General features: G+C 43.4%; 1 protein-coding gene across 1 annotated transcript in view; it reads left to right on the top strand.

The window, feature by feature from the left end:
* PDGFD (platelet derived growth factor D) overlaps positions 1-25,183 on the top strand; it is a 323,815-nt gene that overhangs the window by 149,476 nt on the left and 149,156 nt on the right. The window contains exons 2-3 of the mRNA XM_088456654.1: positions 16,537-16,741; positions 24,352-24,532. Coding sequence (XP_088312780.1) covers positions 16,537-16,741; positions 24,352-24,532 — 386 coding nt within the window. The remainder of the gene's footprint in view (positions 1-16,536; positions 16,742-24,351; positions 24,533-25,183) is intronic.

The following is a 25,183-nucleotide window of genomic DNA, read 5'->3' as shown; positions in this document are numbered from 1 at the left end:
AAGAAAGAATACAGTATATGTTTGATGCTTCCTGGATTTCTATAGGCCCAAATGTAATGGCTCGGGATTTGCATGCGCCGGCGAGATTCTGGCAATATAGCTCTTAGAATTAAAGTACTGTAGCAATCAGTTTTAAGGCGAAGCCAAACTGATTTTGCCTTAAAATGAATTGCCAAATTAAATATATCGGCAATCTCACTGGACTCTCACCAGGGACTACAAATCACAGACTTTTACATTTGAGCCATAATGTGTAGAATATGAATAAAGTATATAGGAGATGAGGGTGACCTAGATCTGGTGATACAGTCAGGTCCATAAATATTGGGACATTGACAGAATTTTCAGATTTTGGCCTCTATTCACCACCAAAATGGCTTTGAAATGAAACAAACAAGATGTGCTTTAACTGCAGACTTTCAGATTTAATTTGAGGGTAATTACATCCAAGTCGGGTGAATAGTGTAGGAATTACAACAGTTTCAATATGTGCCTCCCACTTTTTAAGGGGCCAAAAGTAATGGGACTATCAACTCAAAAGCTATTCATGGACATGTGTGGGCTATTCCCTCGTTATTTCATTATCAATTAAGCAGGTAAAAGGTCTGGAGTTGATTCTAGGTGTGACATTTGCATTTGGAATCAGTTGCTGTCAACTCTCAATATGAGATCAAAAGAGCTGTCACTATCAGTGAAGCAAGCCAGCATTAGGCTGAAAAATCAAAACAAACCCATCAGAGAGATAGCAAAAACATTAGGTCTGGCCAAATCAACTGTTAAGAACATTCTTAAAAAGAAAGAACGCACCGGAGAGCTCAGCAACACCAAAAGACCCGGAAGACCACGGAAAACAACTGTGGTGGATGACAAAAGAATTATTTCCCTGGTGAAGAAAAACCCCTTCACAACAGTTGGCCAAATCAAGAACACTCTCCAGGAGGTAGATGTATATGTGTCAAAGTCAACAATCAAGAGAAGACTTCACAAGAGTGAATATAGAGGGTTCACCACAAGATGTAAGCCATTGGTGAGCCACAAAAACAGGAAGACCAGATTAGAGTTTGCCAAACAACATCTAAAAAAGCCATTACAGTTCTGGAACAACATCCTATTGACACATGAGACAAAGATCAACTTGTACCAGAGTGATGGGAAGAGAAGAGAGGGAAAGGAACTGCTCATGATCCAAAAATTTACCACCTCATCAGTGAAGCATGGTGGTGGTAGTGTCATGGTGTGGGCATGTATGGCTGCCAATGGAACTGGTTCCCTTGTATTTATTGATGATGTGACTGCTGACAAAAGCAGCAGAATGAATTCTGAAGTGTTTCGGGCTATATTATATGCTCATATTCAGTCATATGCTTCAGAAATCATTGGACGGCGCTTCACAGTGCAGATGGACAATGACCCGAAGCATACTGCAAAAGCAACCAAAGAGTTTTTTAAGGCTAAAAAGTAGAATGTTATGCAATGGTCAAGTCAATCCCCTGACCTGAATCCGATTGAGCATGCATTTCACTTGATGAAGACAAAACTGAAGGGAGAATGCCCCAAGAACAAGCAGGAACTGAAGACATTTGCAGTAGAGGCCTGGCAGAGCATCACCAGGGATGAAACCCAGCGTCTGGTGATGTCTATGCGTTCCAGACTTCAGGCTGTAATTGCCTGCAAAGGATTTGCAACAAAGTATTAAAAAGTGAAAGTTAGATTTAGGATTGTTTAGTTTGTCCCATTACTTTTGGCCTCTTAAAAAGTGGGAGGCACATATAGAAACCGTTGTAATTCCTACACCGTTCACCTGATTTGGATGTAATTACCCTCAAATTAAATCTGAAAGTCTGCAGTTAAAGCACATCTTGTTTGTTTCATTTCAAAGCCATTGTGGTGGTGAATAGAGGCCAAAATATGAAAATTCTGTCAATGTCCCAATATTTATGCACCTGACTGTATATCAACAGCTGTTAAATGCAGACTACTACTCTCTCCCAGGACTATTATTAATATTATTACATTTCATTTATAATGTGCCAGAAGTGGTCTGCAGCGCCATACAGATGTCACTAGTAGGACAGTACAGGGTACACAGAACATCACATTACAGTACAGTAACCAGAACATAAACAGACCACAAGTAACAATTAGAACCACAATTCTCAGTACACAATACAGCTGGGAAGGTGAAGGCTGTCATTGAAGTGCTAGAGCAGAGGGCTGTGAGACAGTAGGGGGGACGACCCTGCTCCTAGGAGCTTACAGACTAATGCAGCTACTGCTGTCTAGACAGAGGGGAAGGGTAGATATTACTTTCTACTCACACAGTATAATAAATAATCCTACTATATAATATAGGGATTTAGGGCCTGTACAGAGATGGATGCAAATCTCGCCACGACTGCGATTCCGTACGCAGCGATCTTGCAAAAATATGCAAATTACTCAGCCTCCGTCTCGTGCACTGAGACACCCACCTCCAGAATCTAGCATCTGCCGCTTATGTACAAAAGCGGGAACACTGGAAATCGGTCGCACAACGGTCGCACATCAGACCTCTGAGTAAGCCTATGCCGTCTCAGACAGAGTGGCTCTCCTAAGATGCCAGGCCTCTCCAGCTGCAAACGAATTTGCAGAGGCTCTCTAGAGCACTCCCGGGAAACAGTCCCGACATGCCTGCTTTTTTCTAACGACCACCCCCCCCAATGTTACCTCCCCCAAACTTGGACTGCCTGTCACTCATTTTGCAAATAAATCCTCTCTATCGCTAATACATCGCCGCAGGTGCGCAGCACGGCTGTGATGCATGTGCACTTGCAAAATATCGCTCCACTGCATTCAACACCGATATTGCGTCCATCTCTGAAGCAGGCCCTTATTTAATCAAACAGTACAAAGGGCCCGATTCAGCAAGGATTGCTATTCTGCGTATACGCACGCAACGCAGTTGCTAATATCAGCGGTGATATGTAAATGTGTGCATTCATATTGCGATCGCAGTCTAACATAAGGACGCACACTTCCCCTTACACACATGCATATACTTTGGCAATACAGCGAATCAATCGGTAACATCGAGTAACATCGGACCCATACGCACAGTTAAGGCAGGTCAAACCTCACTCAGGAACAGCTAACTTCAGCGCACGCTATGAGGCCTCAGTATGCGTATGGTATTGCAGTGGATAATTTATACATACCCCTGCAACGCCGTCCCCAACACATTGGCACCAGGGCCGGATTGAGGGCCACATGTGCCTGGAGCTGAAAATCACCAAGGGCCTGTTATGAGACGTAGAGGAGGTGTGACCAATGCAGTGTGGCTGTGTACCCCCCTATACTCTCATCCCCAATGTCTCCCTAAATATGTAAAAGAAAAAAAATGCTTCATTTTGTGAGGTAAATAGAAATACAATGTTACTACTTATGATGTATGGCTGACCATGCGGAGAGCAGATGGCCAATCAACATTATGTTGTCATGACAATGGGCCTATTTTTATGTGGAGGCCTGGAGCTGTAGCTCCATCCGCCCCATTGTTAATCTGGCCCTGATTGGCACGCTTGTGTTCACCCGACCACCCCCCCATCACCCACAAATGGCATTTCCTGCCAATCACTCTGTCATGGGTCTGCGTAGCCTGCGCAGTCCCGGTCGCAGTGGCTAGTTCTCGCAACCACACTGTGATGCAAACGCATGCGCAGAACACAACAATCGTCGGAATATATGAGTTGTATTAACATTGATGCCTCAATGTCCACTTTCTATCTTCCATTAAATGTGCTTTGCAAACACACTGGGTACTTCTGAGCAGTGTGGGAGCCGAAGATGTGGGCAAGCATGTGGTGGGATTGCGTGCATATAATCAACTGCGTTCATTGCTGAATCAACTGATGATCAGCAATTTGCTCCTAAATGCCAGAAAACGGATGAAAATGGTCGGTCAGACAAGTTTGTTAAATATTTGATCTAAACAATTTGTTCAACCAACAATTTTTGTCCATTTTCCGGCGTTTGGGAGCAAATTGCTGATTGTCATTTGCTTTCATACATTACCAGATTTTCATTCCAACCAATCAACTAGTTGGATGGTTGGACAGAAAATCCTGACGTGTGTATGCTGCTTTACAGTACGTTTTTACATGTTTGAATTTGATTATCAAATAATCCTGTTTGTGATTAAAAACAAGAACAGGGTCATTGGTAATCACAGACAAACTGAAAAGAGGAATAACATAAAACTATAGTATATACAATTCCCTGTGCTAGTTACAGCTAAGCCTAGAAAATGTTTGAGCTTAATATTTCTTTCAAAAGTCATGTTATCCTAGAGAGTGTTACATCTGATGGTGTTTGCCCAGCTACAATCTAAGGTGTTAATTATCTGAACACGGATCAAGATAAAACAGATTATTTTGACATAACTAGTGATTAGAGATAAGGAAATCTCCTTTTGGGTTTTGATGTATCAATTTGCAAATCTCATCATATCACAATTGCAGATCACTACTTTTTCAATAAATTAACATTTGTGCTGTCTATTATTGTCTTTTTAATTTTTATTGAATTGTTAAAGAAACAAGTTCCAGAAATGACTTTTTAAAGGTCACATTTGTTCCAAATTCCCAAATTATTTTCATTGCTGGCTTTGCAAATTCCCCAGGACTACAAAAATATAGTAACGTGAAATTTGCTGGAACATTCGTGCTCTATTTGTGGTCAGCTCTCTTACTAAATATTGTTACAATGATGTGTGGAATTTAGATAAGTAGAATGTACTCAGTAAAACAGCCATGTCTGCCATTATGTGTTATTTGCAGACAGACTTAGGACCTGATTCAGAAATGGACATAGGGCCTGATTCAGAGCCATTCGCAATTTGCGGACGTTCATTCAGGAAAAGGGGGTGGCTATTCAAATGAACCCTTTGCTCTTTGCAGTCTGTTGACGCCTCCATGTCTGAACGAGCAAACAAAACATGCAGTCGTTTTTTTTTTAAATACGCCCCCTGGCCGCTCGCACCATACATCATGTCCGCTATTTATTAGATTAATCGAGTACATCGACCAGGGTATGAACTGCTCGCTATTCTTGTGGCTGGTTTTTCCTACCACAATCTTGCGCGCAGTTCTGGCTATAAAATAACCAAGTGACGTGGTCGATGACGCTGCTGTTTTAATTATGCACACCCTAAAAACGCCCGTTTTGACCTTTAAGCACGCCTGCGTTCGGATCTTCACTTCCCGTTTTCAAGCACCTTCCCCTGTTACCACCCACAAACGCCTCCTCCTGTCACTCAAAATAGCAGGCACTCGCTATATAGCGAACAAATGATTTCTGACCGCACTGACTGGTTCGCGCATGCGTATTAAAATCCGTACGCATGCGCAGATGTGAAAACATCGCTCCGAACGAGCGAACGGCCGCTTACGAGCGGCTCTGAATCAGGCCCATAGATCACACGGTCGCTACATCCTTGAGCGCAGTGATTGTGCGATAATATGGTAATGCCGCAGTAGGAGCCTTGTGTAAGTAAACGCCTCTTGCCAGGTTCTCTGAGCCACTGCTGCTGTGTCTGAGTACGCAGCATCAGATAATCTGCGCGAACATCGGTCATCTCAGTAACCTTCAGATTACTCAGAGTGGCCGGGAAATTCACGCTGCTGAAGCCAGGGAAGCTGCGAGCATTGGCATCGGTACACCCTGGAAACTGTGCCGACACGCCACCGTATTCTCAAAAGCAGCTGCGATCATTTTTATTATATTTGTTTAGTCTACTGAAACTTTTTTTCAGTGAATCATTTTAGTTTCTTATATTGTAACATGTTGGAATGTTTGTTACACCAAAACTTCAATTGAAAGTAAACCAAAAGTGGGTAATTCAGGTCAATTTAACACATTGGATTGTTCTGCAACAGCACATTGCAGGTCTGCCCCATAAAGTTGTGCAGGAGAATTTGTGATGTCAGGGGTACGATAACTGCCCAATATGTACACATCCGAGCATTGCTCAGCAGTTCATCGCTTTGAATTTAATTCGACACAAAGAGTTAAAAAGTATAAAATGCGCCTTCTGTAGATTATATGAGCCAATTACTCGAGAACCTCATTTGGGAGCAAATTAAAACAAGTATTGTAACTTTGTATCTGGAACAAACCATGTTGCAGTGCAAGGGTTGCAAATACATTTATTTTATTTTTTGCATGCAGGACAAATACTCTCAAATCTTAGGACCTGGTTCATTAAGGATGGCAATGCTCCGTAATCGCTCACAGGTCTGCTGTGAAAATATGCTAATGATTGCAATCGCAATGCAATTGCCCTGCCAGCATAGAGACGCCCACTGCCTCCTACTACTGCTATCTCACATCCGTAATACCTTTGCAAACCTCCATAAACATCGGTAACATCGAGTACCATCGGCCACTCACGCAGAATGACAGCAGCCCGGACTCTACTTAGAGATTGCTAAACTCGTTGCATGCAGTGAGTACTCAAGCTGGGTATGCAATCACAATGGCTAATTTATGCATTCCCACGCAACAGCGTTCAAACGGACAGACAAGCCTGCCTTTTGCCAACCACTCCCCCGTCATCACCCCCAAATGCTGCGACTTTGTACGCAGATGACTGGATTTGCAGAGCTGAAGGTGGGCGTCTCCATACAAATCCCTGCGGATGCAGCATTTGCATATATTTGCACAGCAGCTGCGGCATCAGTGCCTGATCCTGGGATGTATGCAAACACGATGTTTAAAGATCTGCGCTTGAGCAGGATCTGTATTGCACGTGTGCAGATCTCCTTACGCGAGCTAGCTTGTATTACCAGTGGCGTGTCAAACGGAGCTATTTGGCGTGAGCTTAGGATAGATGTATACGGACACATCTGTATCTTATTATTCAGCCATTTTTTTACTTGTACTAGTGCCTGATATAGTTATACTTGTATGTTAGTAATTGTGCTGCAGCAAGTCCTCTTAAGATGTCAAGATGGTATCATTTCTGAATAGTTCTAGCATGGCTTGACGTAAATAGAGCATGTCTATAATGTCTGTCCTCAAGGTGAACTTCCCCGTGACTGGGATACAGTTTTCGCCTCTTTAAACGTCCTTCTGTTTTGTAGACTCAGCTCTTTGAAGTATGGTAATGACCAGCCAAGAATCTTAAGGCTCATTATGTTTTATAACAGTATGCCAGATATGTTAGCGTAATGAACTTGTACGCATCAGCCACCCAAAACTATGTCCTGCCCAGTGCCAAAAAGAAAGACAATTCAAAATGCTAGATGTAATGGCAGAATTGAGGCGTGAATTTATCGTGCCTTTGTGGCTCATATTTTACTTCTGTGATGTTAGCAATGTAAACTTACAGGGGGAGATGTACTAAGTATTGGATTAAGTGGAGAGTGATAAAGTACACACCAATCAGCTCCTGTCATTTTTCAAACACAACCTGTGAACTGACAGTTAGGAGTTGAGTGGTGGGTATTTTATCTCTCTCCACTTTATCACTTTCCAAGGTGCATCTCCCCCGCAATGCGTTAACAGCTGATAAGTTAAGAAGCAAATCAAACATACTTTATAGAGAAACGTATACAATCTGTAAAAGTGTGTTTTATGTTAATTAAGAAAAGAATAAACCAATTGGAAATAAATAAATAAAAGTGTAACTAGCACGAGCACTAATGTTGGGTAACAAACAGTGGGAGGCAATCTGTAGCATGGCAATATAGCACCCATTGCATTATGGGCATTTAGTAAAAGGTCAGTGTCTTTGAATTATTCTCTTTCCTGATTGGTCTTTTTTTTCTTAAAGGTAATGGGCATAAGTTTCCATCTTATGGTTAAATATATATATATTTATATATATATATATATATATATATATATATATGTATATATATATATATATATATATGTATATACTTGATGCAAAGTAAATGAGCTGTATTATCTGTAAATCTGTGTTTTCTGAAACTTTGTAGCTTATCACCAAGTAAATATGATGTACTGAGTTTCTCTTGAAAGGCTCTTTCCAAAAATCCTTTTCATAGTTTATTTATTATTTATATAACACCAACATATTACTGTATTAAGAGAACGTATAATCATTCTCACCAGTCCCTGCCGGGATGTAGTCAGCATCCCGGCGGTCAAGATGCCGCCGGCCAGAATCCCAACCACTGACATCCAAATGTTAGGCTGCAGGGGGAGGGTTAGGGTTAGGCTGCGGGAGGGAAGAGTTAGGGTTAGGTTGCCGGAAACGTGGGTTGGGAGGAGGGTAAGGGTACTTACCTGCATGCAGCGGCATTCTGGCTGCCAGGATGCCTCTGTCTGTATTCTGACTGCAGGCATCCCACCCTCCGGGATCCCAACCTTCACTTCCCCAGTAAAGCTCACAATCCCATACCCACCAGCCGTCCACACTAAGATCACTTTTGCTAATAAACAAATGCTTTGACAAAACAATCTCTTTAGTTTCATCTGAAGTTCTCTTTAGGTGGAGTGGTTCCAGTTTGCCAAATCTAAGAACATTTGCGTTAGACTCTTCCTCTGACTCCACTACACAAGTAAAGACCTTGGATTTTCGGAGAGAAAAGCGAGTTCAATTATGGGAATACATAAAGTAATTTTCAAGTTGGGCCCTTAGAGATGGAGATTTAACATGTTGGTGAGAGCTAGTTGTGAGATTGTGGCTGCCCTGAAATGTTTAGTGAAGTTTGGTATAGATAAACAATTTTTAAATACAAATATCTCACTTTTTTTTAGAAAAATGTATTGTTCAAATTAATTTGAAAACTGTAATCTGTGCTTAGAGATTAAAGTAGTACAAAGAGCGTGCACGTTACCTATCTGTTCATGTGCTCCATTGTTTGTTTATCAAGGGTGTTATAGGGATGAGTTGGATTGACCCCAAATATAGTCCGATATTTGCCTGTACTGTACATCAAATCAAAAATCTGAAATTTGGGAGTTTAAGATCGCTGATTGGGCTTGTATGTACAGTATCTAAGATCGGGCCTGAGCCTTCCTTATACTTTATAAGGTGAATCGAATGTAAGGCATTCAAAAGCCTTTTCCATATCTAAGCTTATGAGACAAAAAAGACAACTTGTGTATCTATACTAATATTATTAGAAAGTTGTGTCTGTCTGTTTGTTCCAAGTTGGCACAAAAACTACTGAATCGATTTTCATGAAAATCGCATCATTTTGTAGTGGAAACTCCTAGAAATAACCTCCAGTTTGTTTCATCTCCATCTGTCAAGTTAAAGCTGAGCAATAGCAAAAAAAAATATTTACATCATCAATGCAAGAGATAGGTGTGGCACCATGCGCACGGCCGGTAGGGGTTTGGGGGAGAGGTGCTTTAGCCCAACGTTCACTTGAATAGAGTAGGCTACATAGCAGTATGTGCAAATTGGTGTGAGTGGTGGGTGAATAGGATAGGCTACATAGCAGTCTGTGCACAGGGCACACAGTGACATTGGTGTGAGTGGTGGGTGAATAGGATAGGCTACATAGCAGTCTGTGCACAGGGCACACAGTGATATTGGTGTGAGTGGTGGGTGAATAGAATAGGCTACATAGCAGTCTGTGCACAGGGCACACAGTGACATTGGTGTGAGTGGTGGGTGAATAGGATAGGCTACATAGCAGACTGTGCACAGGGCACACAGTGACATTGGTGTGAGTGGTGGGTGAATAGAATAGGCTACATAGCAGTCTGTGCACAGAGCACACAGTGACATTGGTGTGAGTGGTGGGTGAATAGGATAGGCTACATAGCAGACTGTGCACAGGGCACACAGTGACATTGGTGTGAGTGGTGGGTGAATAGGATAGGCTACATAGCAGTCTATGCACAGGGCACACAGTGACATTGGTGTGAGTGGTGGGTGAATAGAATAGGCTACATAGCAGTCTGTGCACAGGGCACACAGTGACATTGGTGTGAGTGGTGGGTGAATAGGATAGGCTACATAGCAGTCTGTGCACAGGGCACACAGTGACATTGGTGTGAGTGGTGGGTGAATAGGATAGGCTACATAGCAGTCTGTGCACAGGGCACACAGTGACATTGGTGTGAGTGGTGGGGAAATGGGATAGGCTACACAGCAGTCTGTGCACAGGGCACACAGTGACATTGGTGTGAGTGGTGGGTGAATAGGATAGGCTACATAGCAGTCTGTGCACAGGGCACACAGTGATATTGGTGTGAGTGGTGGGTGAATAGAATAGGCTACATAGCAGTCTGTGCACAGGGCACACAGTGACATTGGTGTGAGTGGTGGGTGAATAGGATAGGCTACATAGCAGTCTGTGCACAGAGCACACAGTGACATTGGTGTGAGTGGTGGGTGAATAGGATAGGCTACATAGCAGACTGTGCACAGGGCACACAGTGACATTGGTGTGAGTGGTGGGTGAATAGGATAGGCTACATAGCAGTCTATGCACAGAGCACACAGTGACATTGGTGTGAGTGGTGAGTGAATAGGATAGGCTACATAGAAGTCTGTGCACAGGGCACACAGTTACATTGGTGTGAGTGGTGGGTGAATAGGATAGGCTACATAGCAGTCTGTGCACAGGGCACACAGTGACATTGGTGTGAGTGGTAGGTGAATAGGATAGGTTACATAGCAGTCTGTGCACAGGGCACACAGTTACATTGGTGGGAGTGGTAGGTGAATAGGATAGGTTACATAGCAGTCTGTGCACAAGGCACACAGTGACATTGGTGTGAGTGGTGGGTGATGGTGCTGCTGCCACTAGTCTGTATAGCGCTGCTGGTCACATGGGCCACTCCTGCTACAGGGCCCCTATACAAAGCTATACAACTATAACACCTCAAATAAAAAAATTTTTGCAGAAGCTATTTCATTGTGGGCGATGTCGGGGGCAACAACTAAAAATTAATAAATTCTCACTAGTCTTTTATATGTGTGGGTCAGAAAAGATTAATGCCACTCAGGCACTTAATTTGCCAGTCACGTCCCCACAGGTATAATATGGGCAGCACAGACAGTGTAATGGTTAGCATTACTGCCACACAGCACTGAGGTTGTGGGTTCGATTCCCACAATGGCCCTAACTGTGTGGAGTTTGTATATTCTCCCTGTGCTTGTGTGGGTTTCCTCCGGGTGCTCCGGTTTCCTCCCACACTCCAAAAATATACTGGTAGGTTAATTGGGTCCCAGCAAAAATTAACCTTAGTGTGTATGTGTGTCAGCATGTGGTAGGGAATATAGATTGTAAGCTCCACTGGGGCAGGGACTGATGTGAGTGGACAAATATTAAGCGCTGCGTAATATGTGTGTGCTATATAAATAACTGGTAATAAATAAAATAACTAATAATATATCCCTTAGATCAGTATATTCCCCTTCTAACTTATTGCCACCTCCACTATATGAAATACAGGGTTATTACAAAATAAAATAGTTTGTCGTTATTTTATACATTGTTAAAACAATTTATGATAACGACACGCACAAGAGAAACTATGGAAATTTATTACAGGAACCCTACAGATGTCCGATGTGTATACCCTGAGACACACCACAGTAATCAACACAGAGGTCAAATTCTTGCCCAACACGCGTTAACATACCTGCCTCAACTCCAGCAATAGCTGTTGTGATACGTTGTTTCAGACCATCGAAATTAACAGGAAGGGGATCAATGATGATAAAAAAAAAGTCACAGTTTGATACATCGGGACTTTGTGGTGGTCAGTATAGGAGACATGTTGCTGCCTGTTGCGTAGCCATTCCAACACCGTGGAAGTGTTTTGACGAGGTCATTGTTAAGTTCGTGGTCCTAGTGTGGAGGTGCTCCATTTTGTTGAAAAATTAAGTTGTTACAGTCTTGAGGCATCAACCAATTAATAAGCATATCGAGATAAGAAGCTCCCGTTCCATTTATTTCTTGGAAAAAGAAGGGGCCGCCGTACACATTTTTACAGGACAGAAGACATTAACCTTCAGGGAATCCCGCACATGCTCAACTATTGATCTTGGATGTTCAGTCCCCCATATGCAAACGTTATGTTTGTTAACTTTCCTCACTATGTGAGTTATTACGTCTGACTTGGCATTACATTGGCAGACATATCCCAGGAGTCTCTGCAGCTGCTGAAGAGGTCAGGAGCAGCAGGTGACATGACCAGTGTCAGGTCAGTGAGAGTAGGAGCTGTGGTGAGAGGAGAGCTGAGGGGACGCCATTACAGAGTGATAAACAGCTGTAGTAACAGACAGATAAAAAAATAGAAGAGTGGCTGGGACTTATAGTGCCACATAGTAAGCCATGCTGAGAGTCCTGTCCAATTGTTCACTGTGGCTACCTTTTGAATAGAAAGTCGCATCCTAATTTTGGTCCTCAGATTTGGTGAGAGGAATCCATTATTACACACAACTTCTATGTGTGATATAGAGACACTGCTCCTAATATACAGTATATACAGTATATATCAATACTGCAACATTGCTGCTTGCCATTCAGTTGTAAATACGCTTTAAGGGCCCCAACGTGTGCATAAGGAGTTACCCGTAACCTGGGTTATAAAGGACATGTAATCTGTTTTAGGATATTGGGACACTCTATTAATTTGAAAAGGACATTGCTAATTTTGTATAGGAATAGTCAATTAGAAAAGCAGTAAGTTTGTTATTGTAATTTATGTGATTTAGTGTGTGTATATTGTACCAAACCTATCGTTCTATAACAGTTACCCATTTCAGTAATTGTGGGTTTCTAAATATAAATCCATATAGCTCTTGCATGAATTTTGTCTCCCATTGTCTGTGTCTGATTGGGGAACCCTTGCCTCTCTGTGGGTGTGGTCTGAATTAGGAATTGCCACCAGTTACACCTGCACCACACCATCTGTATTTCTCCCATTGGGGTATTACACTGGTGTGGGAGGTGGACTCATTGCTGAGAATGAAACGCTCAGTAAAACGCTCTTCTTCACAACGCTCCTGCATTCCTGCACAAATCACGAGGTGTGATTTTGTCCTCATCACTTATACTCTATAATAACTGCAGTTTGCAGGGAGACATTTTTAACTCCGTACCGCATTAATAAATGGCACAAACACGCTCCACCTGTTCATCAGATACACGCGGTCGCACAGGGCTTTCCCCTTTACACAAACATCCAGTTGTTTAAAATTTCTTGTGCCAATCGTAGATGGATTGCCTAGTCGGTGGTGATTTCCCGAATCAGAGTACAAAAATGCTGTTGGAAAACTGCAACGGAACCAATTTTACTTAATTTGAGCACACAAAACGCCTTCTCCACAGCATTTGCAGCCATTTTGTCTGACTGGTCACGTGACACACTTCCGGTTGCCTACGTCACCATGGCCATCCTTAGTTAAAGCTTCCACAATTTTTTTCATAAAATTGCGTATGATACATGTCATTATCCTAAGTAGTCGTTATTTTATAAATTGTTAAAACTATATTTCTTTTATAAAAACAAGTATACAGTAAGTCATGCACAAGCTGATACTGAACGTCTATAACGTAAACCATATATTTATAAAAAATAAATCCAATAGGTTGTTTCAACAAAATACATAAGAATATTACTTGGAACAATAGGCTCTAAATTGAAACTGAAATAACACAGTCACAGGACCTGTATATTCTACAATGGGATACGCTAAATAAATATTTAAAAGAGGGAAATAAAATAAAATAGGTTTGAAGCAGAAAAACACTAGCGGACACTAGAAAATATACTGGTACTGTATTTCACAAGAGATGTTGTATTTCTCCTTTCGAAAAGAAAACATCAGTTAAAATATCTTTGTCCCAGTTAAAAAAAAAATATATATATGTATATTTTATATTTTTGCAGGGGTGTCTGAAGTCCATTCTGCAGATGGGGTAGAGTTTCAGACTGAGAGTGGTTTTGGTTTTACAGACACCTTTGAAGCACACTGTGTCCTAGGCAGGATGTTCTGAATAAACAACTTCATTGGCCGAATTAGAAGAAACATTTGTAAATATAATAAGAATGAAATCCACACAGATGATGTCTCTGTGGTTAGCGTTTTCAGAACATAATATCAAAGATAACAATGGTAGGTACATTAAACATCCTCTTTTGTATCAAAGGGTAAACAGTAGCCTGTCACTTCATCTACCCAACCATTACGCTCCCCCTGTCGTGCTAGGAATCCGTACCATGAGACTGATCTAGGGAAACTACACACAGGCGGCCCCTTCTCTGGTAAACCGCCCTCCGGTTATGGGCAAAAAATAAATAAATTATTTATTGCTTATTTTATGCACTGTATGTTATTTATTGAGCATATAGCTCCATTTTATTATTTAAGTTTATATTATATATATATATAAATATGATATATTTTTGTTGTAAGTAGCACTTAATAAAACATCTGCAGTACATATCCTGTATGTTGGCATTCTCAGCTATTCCTGTTGATCTTGCTGCTGGACTACCAAATGTCTGCTCAGGGCCTCGGTACTCTCCACTATGCAAAGTCCCATTTCCGGCTGCGCCTTCTTGGTGTCAATGGTTGCTATCATCTTGTATTATGTCAGACATTGAAGGGGAGATATTTTAAACCTTCTAAAGAGAAAAAGCTAGAAGTTGCCCATAGCAACCAATCAGCTTCTGTCACTTTATAGACTGTGCTAGATAAATGACAGTTATAAGTTGATTGGTTGCTTTTGGTAACTTCTCAACGTTTGCTCTCTTTGAAGGTTTCATACATCTCCCCCTTAGGGTTTAAGGTGCCCTAGTGATACCTAACAGAGGTTTGTCTACTATAGATATCTATCTGCTGCATCTGTATTCATAGATTTATTGCACTCCTCACTGTGCTCTGATTCTGGTTGTACTGGATAGGGGGTGGCTAAATAAATGAGGATGTGTACCATGTATAGATAGATGTGCAGTCGACTGTAAGAATGTTCTGACTTACCCTGCAATAGGCAGAAGTTCACAATAAGTGTCATACGGAATCGGCATGATATACCGCCGGCTGCATGGCCGGCGGTTCGATTCCCGGCAGCGCCTGGCAGACAACAGTAGAGTTCCCGGCAGCAGAAGCCCGACAGCGCTGGAAATCCCGATCGTGGATAGGTAAGTACTAACTAACCTAACCTAACCCCCTAACCCTCCTTAGGGGTGCCTAACCCTAACCTCCCCCTCAAGTGCCTAACCCTAATCCCCCCTCTAAGTGCCTAACCCTAACCCCCCCTTCCCTGTTGTCTAAACCTAAGTCCCCCGGGGGGGTGCCTAACCCTAAATCCCCCCAGGGGTGCCTAACCCTAACCCTCCCTTCCCCTAGCCTAACCCTAACCCTCCCGGGGGGGTGCCTAACCCTAAGTTCCCCCCCGGGTGCCCTAAATCTAACCCCCCCCCCACGGCTGTCCACTTGCGGCGCCTGGCATCCCTTCGATCGGGATGCCGGGTGCCGGTCTCCCGTCGTCAGGGAAATGTCAGGCATCTACATCTAGACGCCCGGCATTTCATCCCTCGCCGGGATATGACAGTCGGGAAGCCGGCTGCCGGTATTAAGGCAGCCGGCTTCCCGATTGTATACCGTGTCATACAAACAGATGAGCTCTAAAGCGACTGAGAAGCTGTTTCAATACAATGTGTCTATTGATTACTGCCTGCTTTAATAATCAGTCTGCATAAAGATACTGCATTCCATATTGTGTGATATATAACACAGTCCCTTAGTGCACTGTCTGCTTCTGGGCAGGATACACAATGCATCACATTTTGGATGCAATACATCCCGACACTGAACGCATGCATATCAACGCTTAGTACCACCGTATGCATGTACAATTGCTCTACTTATTACGGCTGTCCGTTACGGTGTGCGTACTTCCTGGTTCATCACCCAGGAGTCCTCTCTGCGCATGCGTGACCATCGCCCAGTACAGGCACAAGCCGCGGGGGGACACTGGATGGGACCCTATTGGATCCCTTTCTAGGAATTATGCAGTGAGAAGCCCATAGGCTATTATTAGGCAATGCCATCTATAGATGGTGTGGCCTATGGGGTACAAGCTAAAAAAGGTTTTGGCTTCCAGAGCCTAATGCAGATGGGGGAAAATTTTCAGAGTTTTGAAAGCAGATTGAGATAAAGTACCAACCAATCAGCTCCTAGCTGTCATTTTTCAAATGCAGCCTGTAAAGTGGTAGTTAGAAGCTGATTGGTTGGTACTTTATCCTTCTCCACTGTATCCCTCTCCAAGGCTTAGTACATCTACCCCTCTGTGAGAAACGTAGGCTGTATAGCAGTGACATAACTGGTGGGGGACTGCGATGGTCTCTGCTCAGAAATATATATATATATATATAGCGGGAGCAGAGTGGATGTGTAGCTGGGATATACTGCAATAGCAGTCACATGCGCTGCTTCGGTGATAATTACACCACCGCTTACATTAGTTCTTCTTGATATCATGTAAATGCATTACTGTACTTAGAATATAAATAGTTGCTAACCTGCTTTGATACTACTGTGTTTTTTTCTGATAGAGAGCAATCTACTCACCAAGATCTACCGGCATGAAGAAGCCATCAAAGTTGTGGGAAATGGCTGTATAACCAGTCCCAGGTTCCCTAACAATTACCCCAGAAACCTGCTACTGACCTGGAAACTGGACTCTGCAGAGAACACGAGAATACAGCTCACGTTTGACAGCCAGTTTGGTTTGGAGGAGCAAGAAAATGATGTGTGCAGGTGAGTGGATGGCTCGTAAGATCATGAGTGACAGACAGATGTGTCATGCTGTTACCGTTGTGCCATAGCCCTTGCCCTCCGTAGGTTGGCAATCTCCCTAATGCACAGCCAAAATTAGATATTACGCTCATCACATAGTATAATAACAAACCAATTCAGCCACCATGGTGTTAAAGTGCATTTTGTATCTTCACCTTGCACGCAAAGCATAATGATGCCAACTGTGACGTGATTGTGGCACTTTGGGCAGAGCATGGTGTTGCATACCATTAATTCTTGTCTGACCTGAGACCTAGAAGGAAACTCTGCTTCAGAATTACTGACTGATGATGGATTTGAGGAAAGGTTAAGTGAGAAGGTCGTTAGTGTTATTAGGAGCAGATTATTAGTGCCTGCAAACTCATTAAGGCAGGAATATAAAAAATAAGAATACGATAAAGAATAAGATCAAAGTGTTAATTTAAAAAGCTAACAAAGATACACGACTACCTTTGACCACTAGATGGCATGGCAGAGGTCATCCATGAAAATCTGCATATTCATCGTACAATTTAATTTACATGCTGTATTAAGGCAGTATGCTCCATATACTGTATTACTGTACTTGAACAGTATATGATTATTACACTGTATGCATATTAGCATCTATAATACATTTCAATAAGTATTTATAAAGGTGATGGATTGGTGTCAATGAAAATCCTATCTGGTAGTTGTGATGCCATCACATGGCCCTCGCAGGACAATGTCTCCATATAAACTCCCAGATTAGATCTCCTGGAGAAGAGGATATAAACATAGAGGAGTATGGTCTATGGTCCAAGTAGAAGTAACTGTAACAGCTGAAGAATGCAAGCCTACACTCTCCCTGAGGCTAGGGCCGATACTAAACAATTTAGCTCCCTCCAGCTAGCCCTCATAGTGTCCCTCCAGGCCCCAGCCAGCCCCCAGTGTCCCTCCAGCCAGCCCCCAGTAATGTATTATATAATAAACCTCACCTGGCTGCGGCTCTCATATAATCACACCTCTGAAGAAACTGATCTTTCCAGGGCAGACGGTGTCTTCAGTTGGTATTCAATATTTATGTAGGAGATCACATAGTCCAGAAGATGCCTGTTTGTGTAGAAATATAACCAGTGTCATCATCATACAACAGAGGTTCAACAAGACTCGTGCACCCTGTGCACCCTGTACAGCCTTCTGCTCCATCTCTCCATCTTCCTGCCCCCTGCCCCATCACTCAAGCCTCCTGCCTTTCTAGCCTCCTGCCCCATGTCCCTCAATCCCTCCCGTGTCCCTCAGCCTCCCTGTGTCAATTAGCCTCCCCCTCTATGTCAGTCAGCAAGCCTCCCCCTGTGTGTCAATCAGCCAGCCTTCCCCTTTATATAAGTCATCCAGCCTCCCCTTTATGTCAATCAGGCAGCCTCCCCCTGTGCGTCAATTAGCCAGCCTCCCCCTTTTGTGCCAATAAGCCAGTCACCCCCTTTTGTGCCTATCACCCAGCCTCCCCCTTTTGGCCAATCATTCAGCCTCCCCCTGTGTGTCTCTCAGCCTCCCTGTGTCAATTAGCCTCCCCCTGTGTGTCAATCAGCCAGCCTTCCCCTTTATATAAGTCATCCAGCCTCCCCTTTATGTCAATCAGGCAGCCTCCCCCTGTGTGTCAATTAGCCAGCCTCCCCCTTTTGTGCCAATCAGCCAGTCGCCCCCTTTTGTGCCTATCACCCAGCCTCCCCCTTTTGGCAAATCATTCAGCCTCCCCCTGTGTGTCTCTCAGCCAGCCTCCCCCTGTTTGTCAATCAGCTAGCCTCACCCGTTTATGCCAATCGTCCAGCCTCCCCCTTTTGTGTCAATCAGCCAGCCTCCCCGTGTCTCTCAGCATCATTCTCTGTCTCCCAGGTCACCAGCCCAGTGCAGCGCACAATTACCTCCTCCTTTTGCTGCTTGCTTTCTTGCTCCTCGGCTTCTCCTCCTACAATGCTGCTCAGTGTGCTCCCAGTTCCAGTCATCACGGGCTCTATTTATTATAATCCGCATATTGAATGCAGATTGTAGTGTGACATTATCGACTGAATTCACATTGCGAATTCAGGGAATATCACAGGGATTTACTACAAATTCCTTGCAGGGACAGAGCTTGCGAGAAAGCTCTGTCCCTGCGAATCCCCTCCACACACTAGTCACGGTATTTTCGCTCCACCCCCTGTGCTAAGCCCCGCCTCCCATGATCACGGACCCCCCTCCCCCCCCGCGACCCCCCCCCTCTCCCTTAATTATACTTACCTGCATGCTCCGGGCCTCCGGTGATGTCCTCCATGCCTCCGATAAGGTGATCTCCTATACTGCACTGATGACCGGGCAGCAGTGCACTATGGGAGACCAGCTGACCGGAGGGGAGACATCACCGGAGGTCCGATTACCGGTCCCTAGAGTCAGGTAAGTAAAAAAAAATTTTTACAATTTGTTTTTCTTTTTTTTACAGTAATCAGCTTGCGGTCTGTTTAGACCACACAGCTGATTACTGGGACTGACTCCCAGCTCTGCTCTGCCCGTTAGAGCAGAGTAGGAGGCCGGTAACCGGGGGAGACCCTGGATAACGCCACCTCCAGGTGGCGTTATTATCACAGGGCTTTCCCCGGTATTTTTCTATATTTTATTTTTAATAACTTTGGCCAGATCACATTTCCCATTACAATTATGGGAAATGCGATCTGATTACTAAAAATAAGTGATACTTAGGGGTTGGAGTAGAATTTTACGAATTCTACTCCAATTGCCCTGTAATATTTTTAGTAAAAATAATGTTAATAAATAGAGCCCCACATCACGTTGCGCTTCGCAAGCAGAGTCAGCAGGGGATGCGAACTCGGGTGGTTAGTGTAGTCCTCCCGGTCCTTGCCAGCAGGGGGCGGGGCACCCCGTGTGATTGCATGGCTCACCCGTCCCTAGAAACGGCCCTGCCTGAGGCTACTCGCTCTTCCCGACTACCTTGGGCTGTGAGCATGTGGATTGTTAACAAGACTGGGACCAATTAAGTGGAAACTTTGTCACCCCAGTGGTTCCAGTATAATCTACAGTCCTTAAAATTCTTGCTCATTAGACAGAAATACAGTCACAATTTTATGATAAGCTATAATTTCACTACTTTAATAATATAGATAATTTTTGTGGTCTCCAATTTAGCTGTCAATTGTGTGTCTAAATTGTACAATGATCCTGTTGTGGCAAGAGCAGTACATAGGTGGCCATCGTAAATAGTACAGTACACATGATAATTGTCACCCTGTGGATTTCCAGCTGACGTGCAGGTACAGTACAATAACCTAGTATGCAGGGAAAGTTCTGCAATGACAGTACACCCACTATACACATATAGAATGGATTCTAAAAAAAAGGATGTGATTCTGCCCAGTCTTTATTTATTGTTATAGACCTGTTTAATAGGAAAGTGCTGCTGATCAATTAATTTACGCCACTATATAAGATGAAAGTATATAGTAGAGATTGTAAATGTACAGTACTGTAGCACTTTGGGTAACACATGCAGTGCTATATATATTTACATTTATATACAGTAGTGCACACATTACGAAGTGCTTTACAGAGAATATTCAGTCATTCACATCAGTCCCCACCAGTGGCAGATTTTGCCTAGGGGCTGCGAGGCTGCAGCCCCCCCAGCAAAATCTACCACGTCAGTGTAGTCAGTGAGGTCCGTGACTGCACTGGCTACACTGTGACTGGCAGTGGTGCCACCTGCCAGTCACATATACAACCGGCAGCCCCAGAGGGAGGTGTCTCCTCCCCCTGGGACTGCCAGTCCGGGCTGCTATTGGCAGAGAGTGGCTTCCAGAAGGAAGCCGATACTCTGCCTTTCTGCCAGCCCTAACCGGCACCTTGGGGCGGCAGACGATGCAGCCCTTTGGAAGCCAGTCACATGTGCATGCGCGGCTCCCCACCGCTAGTGCGCATGTGCCGATCTCGGCGCCTGACAGATCGATTGCGCAGGCGCCTGGACCCGGCCAGGAGGAGCCGGTGAGTGACCCTGTCGTTTTCAGCGTCGGCAGCCCCCCTCATCAAAGAGGGTAGGAGCCCCCAGTGGGTTTACAATCTACATTCCCTATCACATGGACACTCCATACTTGCCTGCTCTCCAAGAAGTCGCAGGAGCCCCCCGCACCCCCAAAAGTGTTTTATTATTAAAATTTTGAGACACCTGTCTGGAATAAGGGCTATTTGCACTAATAGAAATGATGAGATGTAATTATCTTAAGTGTGAAGATACAGAATAGTCCATTTCCTTTCTGTACTCTGGCAGGGATTGTGTCTGCAGCAATAGTACAACTATAAAATTCAGCACATTCTGGCAGGAAATTCTACTGAATAATACTGTATTGTAAGTAACTTGGCATAAGCAGCTTGTGTCTTTCCAGCTGTTGAGGAACTACAGGTTCCAGCAGACCCTGCCAGCCAGAGGTACAGCAAGAGGCATGTAGGTTACCTACCATTATGTAATGTTTCATGTTAATGCAAATCAGCACTTTCAAGCATTAGATTATATTATACAGCCCAATTATAATCTAACCGCTGTAACCTTGGGTTACTGTATATAAATCAGTTTAATTGGTCATTTCTTTTACAGTGATGTAGATTATACTGTACATATGTATAATAGTGCAATATACAATATGACCAAACAAATATAAATGTTTCTCTCTGCTATTTGAGTATTTGAGAACAGTTGTTTTAATATTTCAATTTCAACAATACTGTTATCTTTAAGCTGCATATAATTGTGTAGTGTACTGTATATGTGCGTCAGTGAGATTTTTTGCTAATACAGTAAATTGCAAACAAAAAAAAATATACATGAACCTAACAGCTGTGTGCACTCTCTTGTATAGAGTTTGTATGTTCTCCCCATGTTGCACAGATTTGGTCTGGGTGCTCCGGTTTTCTCCCACAATCGAAAAATAAATGATAATACATATGGAGTAAAATATATTGTTGCTTAAGTGGTCAGCTTCTGCCTTGATCGGATAGTAAAGCACAGGGTCAGGTATATACTATTGAATGTTGTGTTCTGTATAATAGTTACAATTTTCACTACTTGTTCTTACATGACATGCTTTAGAGTTTAGACATATATAATATATGTTTTGAATTGGAATGTTTAAACTGAAACTTTTTTTTTTTAGAAAGTTCAATATACTTATGAAGAATACACAGAAGCAATGTACCTGTACTGTCATTAAAAACATTCTTAAATACATCTGTTCAGCTGATAAATATATTGTTGGCAAATATGATCACCCTTTACCGGTTTCCTTCTAAATGATCCCTATTTTATTCTGATGTGCAAAGCTTCGTGGATGAATTTCCTTGTCTACTTGACTCCCATCCTTTTGAAACAGACACTCTGTGATGTGTTTTAATGGGTAGTGGTAAGGGGGGTATCCACTACCCGACCTGAAAGTCTGAACGTCAAGTGTTCAGACCTTCAGGTCGCCGAGGTACGGTGCCCGCACTGAACGGCGTTCACTGAATGTCATTCAGTGAAGGAGCCCAACCTCCTATCTCCTAACATGTCACACCTGACGAGTGTCGTCAGGTTGACGGGCATGTTCAGTAGATAGTTGGGGACGGCAAGGATCCAGCGTGCACGCGCATCACTGGTCCTTGCCGGCTATCCAGTACCTGACTTTGTGAACAATGCGACCAAAACCTCCTGGTTTTGGTCGGATTGTTCACTGAGTCGGGTAATGGATAGGCTCCTGTATTTGTAGCTCTGTATGTAAAGCTCTATATTGTTACCTGAAACGTAGGTTCACGTATCTCTGAAAGGTCAAGAAAAAGTGCATTGTTTATATCTATACTAATATAATAAGAACGTTGTGTCTGCCTGTTTGTTCCAAGTTGACACAATAACTACAGAACCGATTTTCATGAAAACTGCATAATTTTATATTGGAAACTCCTAGAAATAACATGCACTTTGTTTCATCTCCATCTGTCAAGTTAAAGCTGAGCAATAACAAAAGCAAAATGTATTGGCATCATCAATACAACACATAGGTGTGGCACCATGCGCGTGGCAGGTAAGGGTTGGGGGGAGATGTGCTTTGGGCCCACAGTCACTTGAATAGGATAGGCTACATAGCAGTCTGTGCACAGGGCACACAGTGACATTGGTGTGAGTGGTGGGTGAATAGAATAGGCTACATAGCAGTCTGTGCACAGGGCACACAGTGACATTGGTGTGAGTGGTGGGTGAATAGGATAGGCTACATAGCAGTCTGTGCACAGGGCACACGGTGACATTGGTGTGAGTGGTGGGTGAATAGGATAGGCTACATAGCAGTCTGTGCACAGGGCACACGGTGACATTGGTGTGAGTGGTGGGTGAATAGGATAGGCTACATAGCAGTCTGTGCACAGAGGACACGGTGACATTGGTGTGAGTGGTGAGTGAATAGGATAGGCTACATAGCAGTCTGTGCAGAGGGCACAAAGTGACATTGGTGTGAGAGGTGGGTGAATAGGATAGGCTACATAGCAGTATGTGCACAGGGCACACAGTGACATTGGTGTGAGTGGTAGGTGAATAGGATAGGCTACATAGCAGTATGTGCACAGGGCTAACAGTGACATTGGTGGGAGTGGTGGGTGAATAGGATAGGCTACATAGCAGTCTGTGCACAGGGCACACAGTGACATTAGTGTGAGTGGTGGGTGAATAGGATAGGTTACATAGCAGTCTGTGCACAGGGCACACAGTGACAGTGGTGTGAGTGGTGGGTGAATAGGATAGGTTACATAGCAGTCTGTGCACAGGGCTAACAGTGACATTGGTTTGAGTGGTGGTTGAATAGGATAGGCTACATAGCAGTCTGTGCACAGGGCACACAGTGACATTAGTGTGAGTGGTGGGTGAATAGGATAGGTTACATAGCAGTCTGTGCACAGGGCACACAGTGACAGTGGTGTGAGTGGTGGGTGAATAGGAAAGGTTACATAGCAGTCTGCACAGGGCACACAGTGACAGTGGTGTGAGTGGTGGGTGAATAGGATAGGTTACATAGCAGTCTGTGCACAGGGCTAACAGTGACATTGGTTTGAGTGGTGGGTGAATAGGATATGCTACATAGCAGTCTGTGCACAGGGCACACAGTGACATTGGTGTGAGTGGTGGGTGAAGGCACTGCTACCCCCAGTCTGTATAGCGTTGCTGGTCACATGGGCCACTCCCTCGACAGGGCCCCAATGCAAAGCAATACAACTAGAACACCTCAAATAAAAACAAATGTTGGCAGAAGCGATGTCATTGTGGATGAAGCCGGGGGCAACAGCTAGTAATGAATAATTTTAAGTGCTCTGCTTAAGCCAAGAACAATATTTAGAGATACAGATGGAGCAACAGTTATCCCAGTTGTCCCAAATTGATACCTCAAGATATTTATTTTTATAAGGTGTTATTTAGGTCCAGGTGGCTCATGATACAGTGAACTATTAGAGGACAGCGATACTGCTGAAGGAATCCAATATTTAGCATTCACATTTTAGCTGGCTGCAGTTCTTATAAATTATATTTGACACATTCAAATGACCCTCAGGTATGATTTTGTGGAAGTGGAAGAAGCTTCAGAAACCAGCACAGTCGTACGTGGCCGATGGTGTGGGCACAAGGAAGTTCCCCCGAGGCTGACATCAAAGAAGAATCAAGTGAAGATCACCTTTAAATCTGACGACCACTTTGTGGCTAAGCCTGGCTTCAAGATCTGTTACTCTGTAGTGGTAAGTTACCAACTCCATTCATACACTCATGATCTGGCTTATCCTTTGTTATGATGGGGGTCTGGTTTTGCAAGTGAGAGGCTGGTGTTTTAATATTACACTTTCAGAAGACCTCAACAATGTACATGATGAATTGCCCAATTACTAGTGGACATACAGCAGGAATTATAGCCATGATGCTCCTCACCACAGGAGGTTTCAGGGACTTATGTCATTTTATATTCATCCCTCAGCAATGACTATTAGGTACAGTGTACTGCTAGAAAGTGTAACAGGTGCAATTCACATCATCACCTATGGTAACAATTACTTTACAGGTGGAGCAGACTTTATTACAATGTGTCAGAACTTTGAACAGAGGTTGGGATAGAAACAGTGGCAGCTTGAGGCATTCCATTATATCTCAGTCCATTAATTTCTACTACAGTATTTGCACTGGTTGCTTTGACATCACGTAACTTCCCTGATCCTAAGGTGCTTAGCATACCTTATCAGCCCTGTAAGAGGTTAGTTCATTGAGTTATTAGGATTTGCTCCAGGAGGCTTTACAAGGCTTTCAGAACGACACTATAATTGTCTATTATCTTGCTTCTGTGTACAGATGTGTCCTCATACACTATTACTGCAGTCCTGGCAAACAGCCCTTCTTGG

The sequence above is a fragment of the Taudactylus pleione genome, unplaced genomic scaffold (assembly GCF_031769625.1).
Source record: "Taudactylus pleione unplaced genomic scaffold, aTauple2 ptg000711l, whole genome shotgun sequence".
Lineage (NCBI taxonomy): Eukaryota > Metazoa > Chordata > Amphibia > Anura > Myobatrachidae > Taudactylus > Taudactylus pleione.
Note: the sequence above shows the minus strand (reverse complement) of the source record. Positions and strands in the feature narration are given on the sequence as shown.